The 10,056-nt window shown below is 40.2% G+C and overlaps 1 protein-coding gene across 2 annotated transcripts in view; it reads right to left on the bottom strand.

The window, feature by feature from the left end:
* Positions 1–1,335: 1,335 nt before the first annotated feature.
* RFX7 (regulatory factor X7) overlaps positions 1,336–10,056 on the bottom strand; it is a 151,008-nt gene continuing 142,287 nt past the window's right edge. For both annotated transcript variants that reach the window (XM_061180293.1, XM_061180291.1), the window contains exons 9-10: positions 6,543–6,838; positions 1,336–4,905 (exon numbers count right to left, since the gene is read on the bottom strand). In XM_061180293.1, the coding sequence (XP_061036276.1) occupies positions 1,627–4,905; positions 6,543–6,838 (3,575 nt within the window). In that variant the 3' untranslated portion in view covers positions 1,336–1,626. The remainder of the gene's footprint in view (positions 4,906–6,542; positions 6,839–10,056) is intronic.

Here is a 10,056-nt window from a genome sequence, read left to right as displayed (position 1 = left end):
TATATAAACCTCTGAGCCAAACCTAGCACCATTTATTTATCAAAATGTTAATACCCTACTTTGCAAATTTATTGAACAATGAAATCTTATTAAATTAAACCTTTCATCACATTTGTTAAATATTCGTTGATTGTAGTCTTCTGATTGGCTTACTAATTAAGGTAAAGGAAAGCTTAGCTAGGCTCAAGGTAGCATAGCAATGGTTTAATGTTAGCTTTAAAAACTTAACGGCAATTTTTAAGTCTATTTGAAACTGATCTTGAAGCTCACTTAAATGGAGCTGTCGACTAGTGAGAAGATTTGTGTCAGCATGAAATTCATAAATAATTATTCACAAAACAAAATGGGAGCCACAGAGAGAAACATTTTAAAACAAATCCTGAGTGCTTCTTTTGCAATTGTGGTTATCACAATAAATAAAAATTAAGCATGTTATAAAATGCTCCTCTTCTTCAAGTACTATTGATATCCCCTTTGTTTTATCAGAGATATAAAGATTTGTGACTTCAGACCTCAGGTGGTGAAATGTTTTCTGTTGAGTTTTTTATGTTATCTCTCTCCTGCTTATTTGTTTTTCAAAGGGATTCCCACGATCAAATTGCATTTCTATATTCAGGAGCAGTGAAGGAGTCAGTCACTATATCGAGGACTTATAATTAAAACCCTTCAAAATAAATCTTAAATAGAATTTTAATATGTGCATGCAGACATACTGTGATGAAACTAAGAAAACGCTTTTAGTTTCCTTCTAAATTCCCCTATCTCAACTACCAAATAATAAAACATAAAATATTCTTCTAACATGCTTGTATTTATTCTATTAAATTACAATGTTTGGAATTACTTGTTTTGTTTGTGTGTGTGTGCACGTGTGGGCATGTCTCTATGTTAGCTCCATGTTAAAATCAACATTTTAAAAGAAGACTAATGCAAGGTCACAAATATAAATGGCTACTAGTTTTTCCTTTTAAATATTTTAGCGCAGCTTTTGCTTTCCTTACATTAATATTTAATTTTTCATTATTTTCTCCTATTTAAGCCCTTCGTTGCAGGTGCAAATGGTACTGAAGTCCCAGAAAGTCCTACAGAGATTTTTTTTTCATTCTACAGTAGCTCTATGCTTCAAGCCTAAATACTTATAATAACCTGAATATTATCCCTGTTTCAAGGAAGACCTTCTTGTCTACAGTTCACCTTAACTATGATTTCATATCTAAAAGATAATGCCAACAACAAAAAAATCCTATACCTAAAATCAATGGTTTCCTCTAAAATCTGTGCAGATCAACCAATGAATTAAAATAAACTTATACAAAATAAAGATCTAGACTGCTCTTGTAAAAACTGGTTATTCTTTTGTTTACTAGCAAACAATGTGATTAAATGGGGAACATTATAAAATTGAAAACCTAATATTTGTTTTTCTACAGCCTACTCTCTTCAGAAACTTGTTAAGAGCTGAGGCGAGTCTAACCATTTCCTACTGAAGAAGAAACCGCTTCTGCAGCAAACTCTTAAAATGTCACAATTAATAGTAAGTGTTTCTGCTGCGGGAGGCACTTCCATTAAGACAAATACAATACATATGTCTTTCGATACAGTGTGCTACATATTATAAAATACAATTTAACCCAACATTTCAACAGTAGGGTGGTCCTTGCTTTCTATCCATTCAAAACCTGATGAAGTCATAGAGCTCATGGATTCACTGCAAATTTGTTGAAATAATGGGTCATTCTTTAATTCTTCCAGTGTAGCTTCATCATCTTGTCCCTGCTGACGACCTGGATCAAACAGTAGATTTGGATCTAAAGCGTTCAAATCATTGATGCTGCCTGAGAGCTCAGAAGACAACCTGATGTCGCTAGAAAAATCAGACGCAGGATTAGTGAGATCAGATGCTACCTGACCTACCAGCTGCTGGTTGGTTTGCAAGCTGTCTCCACTCAACAGGTCTTTAACAGTGCTACTGAAATCTAATTGTTGCTCTCCAATTTCTGATTGTGCTTGATTATCGCCAGGAGAAAAACTGATCTGATCGGTGCTATTACTTTTGGTGAGGTAAGATGGTGCTTGGAATTCATAAATAGAAGTGCTGGAATCGATCATATTCTGCGGATTGGCACTAGGAAAGACGGTGGAAGTTTCCAAAATCTGAGTGAGATTCATCCGGGCTGTATAATTGGAGGGCAGGTTGTTCATGCCCAAACCTCTCACTGCATCATCATTGTCAGAATCAAGTTTACTCAACAAAACATTGGTTATTTTTTTACTGTTTGTTTGCTTCTGAAGAGCATTTGGGAAGGCTGTTTGCATCATGACTGTCAATGGAACCGACTGACTTCTCTGAGCTATGTTGTTGGCACATGCATCCGTGTGAACGTTTGTGAAAACATGAACTTCAGGGGTTACTGGACTTCCAAAGGGGGTCACATTAGATCGGGGGATATTAGATACTGGGTAGAGGGTGCTTCCACTAAGATTACGTTGGCGATGAACAGCAGGGCTCACGCTTCGGCACCGGAAGTTGCTGCTGGCCGAAGAGTTAGTTCCTTTATTATCAAGAGGGGCAGGGACCGCAAAGCCCTCCTGTTTGTTGGTGTTACTTACAGTGGCACCTTGATGCTGCACAGGAGAGACAGGAGTCAGACGACCAAAATGAGTGTCATGATGTCTGGATTGAGACTGGTAAGACTGTCCAGGCACAGCAAAAGCATGAGGTTTCCTGAAATGGTCTTCCACTAGTTCCTGATAGCTTGGGAGAATGCCATGGCCAGAAACGGATGAATTACCAACCCCACTGTACCCATTATTCATCCATTCAAGCTTGGTTTTGTCGGGGTGTGTGGCCATGGGTCTCTGCATCGGTTTCACAGGACTACTTGAGACAATGCTGGCGTCATGATATGCCATACTGGAGCTTATTGGGGTAAATGCAAATGGATTCCTGCATTCCACGGGGCTGGGAGGGACACTGCTGCTGCAGTTAGAATGGGGAGTACCGATGGGTGTATGTCGGCTACTTCCTAAAGCACTATCCACGGGCGTGGTCTGGGCCAACCTGGAGCAAGGGCTCTCCCGTGACAGGCTCTGAGACCCGGCAACCACTTCAGATGTGGGGGTGGGGGTGGGGGTGGGGGTCGGGGTCGGGGTGGGGGTCGGGGTGGGGGTGGGGATCGGGGTGCCATTGCTACGGATGGGGTGATAGAAGTGGGTGCTGGGGGCGTGAGATGACGCTGGCGCGCCTGGAGTCACGGACTGACTCTGAAGGGTCATTCCCAAACAGTTACCGTAAGCGTGAGAATTGTTCATTGACATCTGTTGCTCCATGAGCACCAGCTCCTCTACAATACTGTCCTGTGTCAGCTCCTCATCGAAAGGAAAGTAGCTTTCATTTGCTTGGGAAACAGAAGGCTCGAACTCCTTCAGTTCGGACTGTAGAGGTAACTGATCTGAAGACTGTGCTTGCAGTTGACTCAAAGAAGATTCTTGTATCTGGCTGTGTAGTTGCTGGGAATACGTGTCCTGTGGCATTCCTTCTAATTCCCAGACAGACTTCTCTAAGTCATTGATATCAGAGTGCTCAGGAACTGTCATAACACTGATATCTTGCTGTTGTTCACAGCCGGCAGATATAAACTCAGAATCCTTAGTGACCTGTTGCCATTCATTTGGGTTAAAGCTGCCATGCGATTTTGAATCACTGTCCAAGAGAAAGACACTGCCTTCAAGCTTTACTTTTATATCTGGAGATGATGATGGTGTGGTTTGCTGCTCTGAAGCTAAATCACTGGTAACAAGAGCAGAGGACTTCAAGGGTTGACTTGCCACTACGTGCGAGTTAACATTTGTTGATACCTTGCTAGGAATCTGAGAACCTGCTGCTGAACTTTCCGTTTTCCCTGAATGCGGAACCTTTTGGTCCTTCTTAACACTGCCTGGTTTCTGACCTTCCGAGATAACTGCAGAAAGCTGTTCCACGATTGGTTTCTTTACAGGAGGCACCTGGGACTCTTGCAATGCAGAAGACAGCCGCTTTCTTGGACTTTTAGTGCATAATTTAGGGTCTTTATTTATTGAGTCACCATTAGATGGTGAGCTGGTGCTGGTGAAAGTTAAGTTCTGAGTGGCAACTGAGAGAGTGATAGTGCTTTGATTATTGCCTGTTGAAGTGCCTGGCAGAATTTCATTACAGCGATTTTTACATTTGGTCCTCTGGTCACAGACCTTAGTTGCTTTTATTTCAATAACACCTTCATTTGAAGGTTTTTGCACTACTCCCTCTGTATTACTTTTCTGCCCCGAGAGGGCACTAGGTGTTGTTTGGGGCACGTCAGCCCCATCAGAGTTCTCTTGGCACTGTACAGGATGCTCATCCGATGACATCTCAGGTTCCATTTTGACTTCCACAGCAGATGGTCCCCCGGTGCTGCTGGTCCTGGATCCAGGAGACTGAAGTGAAACAACAGAACCATTCTTGATCTGTGGAATGGTCCTTGATTCTTCCGTTGTTCCTGCAGCACTGTTTACTGAGGCAGAATGTTTCAGAGGGGCACTACTGTTGCTGGGTGTGAGGGATATTGCTGTCATTTTCACCACATTTAGAGAACTCACGTGTGACGTGGGTACAACAGCGGTTTTGATGGGACTACTAGTAAAGAGGACAGTAGTTGGAGAGCGGATGGTGAGGGCACTGGTGTTGGCTGGTTTGGGTAAGATCTGAGGGTAGCGGTGCCGAGCAGAGCGATCCCCCCCAGGACTGGCTGGGACGTGCTGAGGAGTCTTTGGTGCCTGCTTCACAGACTGCATGTGCTGAGTGACCACCTGTACATTGAGGGGAAGAACTTTGCCGTCAGAAGAACTCATTGGACTTGGTGAAGTTACCAGTTGCCTGGTCCGCTGGACCTGTTAAAAAGGCAGAAAACAAAAATATCAGATGTAACAAGTCTAGAATATAAATAGCAATTCATATATTCATGAGTATTAAGGCATTTAATACATGTAATGCTAAAAAGAAAAAAAAAAGGACAGTTCGTATGTTAGACAAGAGTTTTTAGACCAGATTCGATATGACCAGACAAGTAAATCCTATAATAAATGCAACACAGTGTAATATAGTTACCAAATACAATGATATGTAAGAAGAGTATGAAGACTTCAATGAAAAACTTCACATTTGTGATGAATACTTGCTAAAACAGTGAATTTTAAGGAGGTTATAGGGAGCAGAAATAAAATCTTGAAGAAACGTGCAACTATAAAGGTATCTAACTGGAGTCTGTGGCAAGATGACTCACTCACAGGGGAGACTGTCTTATAAGTGGATCTACCTTGGGCATTACTAATAAACCACTGTGGATAAGGTCTCAGATAAAACTACTGCCTCCCCCAGTTTGCTCTACAATGAATAGTGCAAGAGTATGGTTCCCAGGTATTCCATGTTTCAATAACATGATGATGACGATGATACGGATAATGATAAGAACAGGAAAAAACCACAAGATACTATATTTCCCTAATAACATCATAAATAACAACAAAAAATACCATCTTGCTTTAGCATGATGCACTCTCATTTTATTTTTATTTATTTATTTTTAAACATTTAAAAAAAATTATTTATTTATTAATTTATTTATTTTTGGCTGCTTTGGCTCTTTGTGGCTGCGTGTGGGCTTTTCTCTAGTTGCAGCGAGCAGGGGCTACTCTTCGTTGTGGTGCACCGGCTTCTCATTGTGCGTGGGCTTCTCATTGCGGGGGCTTCTCTTGTTGTGGAGCATGGGCTCTAGGAGCACAGGCTTCAGTAGTTGTGGCATACGGGCTCAATAGTTGTGGCACGCGGGCTCTAGCGCGCAGGCTTAGTAGTTGTGGTGCACGGGCTTAGTTGCTCCGTGGCATGTGGGATCTTCCCGGACCAGGGCTCGAACCCGTGTCCCCTGCATTGGCAGGTGGATTCTTAAGTGCAGCACCACTAGGGAAGCCCACGCACTCTCATTTTAAAAGCCTCTTCATCATAAACTCAGCTGTGTGAGACAGGCAAGGAGTAGACCATAACCTCTATTTGTTGATAAGGAAAGAGACTCAGAGTAGCTTAGAGACTTGCCTGAGGTCCCATGTCCAGCAAGCCACTGAGACAAGTCTATGTTAATGTATTACCAACACATATTACAATTTTGCTCCATCTGAATGTTAAAAAGGAAAAAAATATAAACCAAAAAAAGTTTGCAATTGTGTCACCTTCGCTTAGAGAGAGATGAAACAACTCTGAAAATGACTCATCTCTTACATAAAGCTCTGACTGGTTATGTGCAAACTTAAATGTCTTGTAATTTCACTTCTGTTCCTTTTATAGCTCACGTTGTAATCAACAACGTATATCCTGAATAAAAGACAACCGACTGAAGTGAAATCTGTGTGTGGTCACAAAATCAGTTTATAACTGAATCTACACCTATACTTGCCTCCTTCTTCTGTGCCACTTTTAACTAAACAACTGACTTCCCACAATCCCAGGAAGGCCAAATGCTATTTAATGATATTACCGGAATGGGACTAGGGACAGCTGCCACAACGATACCGATAGGCTGAGGAGAGAGGATTGCAGGATTTCCATTAGAAAGACTAGTCACTCCATTGGTTGTAGCGCCTTCTGATTTTTTTGCTGAGGATTCTCCTGGCAAAGGGGATTGTAGTTTCTGTTCTTGTTGCTTCTTCTGGATTTTCCGTTGCAATTGCTGTTTAGCATCAATAGGAGATGGCAGAGTCTTCACTTGGGGCTGAAAGGAATTACTTTCAGCTGTAGGTATAAAAGCAGAAGGCTGGGTAATTCCTTTAATTCCTGAAAATAAACAGAAAGTAAAGCTAAAATACTCTTCTTTATAGAAAGCAGTTACAACTCAATTTCTAAGACTATGTAGCCATTTACTGGACAAAGCAACCAAACCCAGCAAATTTTAACTCACAATTTCTTTATAAAGCATAAATATTACACTTCCAGTTTATAAACATTTGTCAATATGGTTTTAATTGACACCTTAAAATATGGTTCAACTTGGGTGACAGCTGTAGTTATATCTGCAATAATAGATGAAGATTTTGAAAAGAGTAGTAGCTATGCCACTAATGCGCAAAAGCTAAGATAAATGCCAAGAGAGCATGTTTTACATTTTATCAGTAGATGTCAGAAAAATCTCCCTTCCCCCTTCTCTAATTAAGAAATTCATGCATTTTCATGATTTTAATATTCAGTCCACAAGGGGCACTCAATAAATATTTGCTGAAACCATCCATATCTTAGAAAAAAATTGTATGGGGAAAACAAGTCTTTAATTCTACAAGAATTTCACAGAAATAGGTACTACAATTTTAAGTGCTTTATTTATTTATTTATTTATTTATGTATTTAATTATTCCAGTATGACCTAGGAGAAATTAAGCAGAGTTTCTCAATAAGACTGAGGTTAAGATAGTCTATAAAAAGGGTCACTGAGAAAGCTTTTTAAAGTAGTAGTAAGATCAACACTGAGAAAAAGGAATGATAAAATAAGCAAGGGATAAATTTTAAGAAAACTTGATTATGTAATACAACTAATTTTTCAAAAGCACATTTCACATTTAGGGAGTGGCATTAAGATCATTAGAAAGTGAGCAGGGGTCAGTAGAAACAGTGGAGAGAGGCAAAGGGAGGGCACTCCTGCCCTGCTGGCACATCCTGACCTTCCCTTCCCCAGCCGTTTCTGCTTTTCATCTTGTTAACAGCAACAGCTTCAGGAGTGGGAGACGGGAAGGAGAGAAAGCGACTGTAAACTCTAACCCACACACTCACTGCTCAACAATCCCGCATGTTCTGACCCCCCTTTTATCACCTAAGTACTATTCTTTCCCCTCAAATCCAACTCGAATTGCACTGCTCCCATCCGGTCCGCAGCCTTGGCTCTGGCTGCTCAGCACCTGCACCCGAGAGCCTGTGCCAACCGCTCAAGCTCGCTGTCTCATGCCTCCTGCCAGGGTTTCTGGACAGGCATGAGTTCCAAGCAGCTGCTTACAAAGGACATCTGTAATACAACCTGTTCTTAATATGGAGACGATACTTACAAAAAACCAAATGCACCTTCAAAGGATGAAGATTCATCACTACCAAAGGATATTTTTAAAAGTGGCAATGGGGCTTCCCTGGTGGTGCAGTGGTTAAGAATCTCCCTGCCAATGCAGGGGACACGGGTTCGAGCCTTGGTCCGGGAAGATCTCACATGCTGCGGAGCAGCTAAGCCGTGTGCCACAACTACTGAGCCTGAGCTCTAGAGCCCGCGAGCGGCAACTGGTGAGCCCACGTGCCACAACTACTGAAGCCCGTGCACCTACAGCCCACGGTCCACAACAAGAGAAGCCACCGCAATGAGAAGCCTGCGCACCACAACGAAGAGTAGCCCCCGCTTGCTGCAACTAGAGAAAGCCCGCATGCAGCAGCGAAGACCCACTGCAGCCAAAAATAAATTAAAAAAAAAAAAAACAAAGTGGCAATGGCTGAGAACGAAATTTCAGAAGATTATTAAAAAAAACAGTCAGCCTCCCAAGCTACTTTCAAAAAGTGAAAATGCCTACTTATATATGTGATTCTTAGTATTTTGGTTTAAAAAATACACCTTTCTTCACACTTATGCCTTAAAAATCCATTCATTCAACATTTCTTTCAGTGAGACTATGTGAATACGTGGGAAATAAGAAGATAGAGATGTCTCTGTTTCTTTACCCCATGATACCTCCTAAGTCCTCAACTTGTGGAAGTACTCTCCTGGGTGTCAGTAGGGGTAGGAGAAAGAGAACACAGAAAGTTGAAGGGCCCATATCTCTTAGAACCTCATTTTGCCAGAAGCTAGGAAGACAGTCTGGTGTAAAGGAGTAACCTGGGGTTTGGAGACAGACAAATCAGGATTCAAATTCTGGCTAATTCCACTGCTTATCTGACTATGGACAAATTACTTAATCTCCCTGAATCTGTTTCCCGATCTGTGAAATGGGGATAAATATCCCCTATCTTACAGGACCGCTGGGGGAATAAATGAGGTAACAGATGTGAGCTATCTAGCTAGATGAGGCAGCCTAAACACTCTCCTGCCCCTGTGTAACTATAAGTGTACAGATTTGAGCCACCCATTTTATATCGAGACAGGAAAAATTATGATGAGGCTCTTGTAAAAGGCTATTTTCCTGACATTTATGGTCCTCAATTGACAATAAAATGAGAGAACAGAACAATCTCTCTCACACACATACTGCAAATGCTTAAAGCTTCTGATAAATTTGAACAGAGAAAAAGGATTCCTTATTAAAATAATGAAGTTAAGATAGAAAAGTAAAGTTATTTAAGAGTATAATTATAATTATAGTTCTGGCTGTGATAAATCTACTGTTTCATATTAATACATTTTTTATAGAAGTTATAATTTCCTAGAGTAATAACAAAATGTATTCACTCTTTTTTAGGTTTATAAAGTATGAATGAAATAAGACATTTAAAAAATTTCATTAAAATAGATACTTTACACAGCTATTAATTTAGGAGGGAGTTATTATTCCAACGATACTGTCAGTCCTAATACTGTTAATTCTTAAGTTCCTATCTGAATAACAATACTCATCTGAATGCATATTAAAAAAAATCACTCTTGCTATTTCATAGGAATGCTTCACATGGTTTATTTTTTGTGAGACTAAGGTACCTTTCACATTGTCCAAAGATCATTTCATTTATAAGTATTAGTTTTGGGGATAGGAGTCTTAGCAAGTAATTAAAAAACTTAATCTTACTTTTTACTTGTAATATTTAATTTATTAATTTAGAAATACATATATACTTAAAAGTACACATACACATATTCTTTAAACTTTAAAACAGCAATGGAAAAATTAATGAAATACCAACTAGGAAATCATAAAAGTTTCATACTTAAGCAGAGCAACATACAAAGCTATAACTTAAAAGTTTATCATGAAAGAACTACTATTATTTTTGTTAGCTCAACAAGCCCATCTGAATTTAGTATTAAGGGAAATAAG

Source organism: Eubalaena glacialis, chromosome 2, assembly GCF_028564815.1.
Source record: "Eubalaena glacialis isolate mEubGla1 chromosome 2, mEubGla1.1.hap2.+ XY, whole genome shotgun sequence".
Lineage (NCBI taxonomy): Eukaryota > Metazoa > Chordata > Mammalia > Artiodactyla > Balaenidae > Eubalaena > Eubalaena glacialis.
The sequence above is the reverse complement of the archived record's forward strand: the minus strand, read 5'-3'. Positions and strand labels throughout refer to the sequence as shown.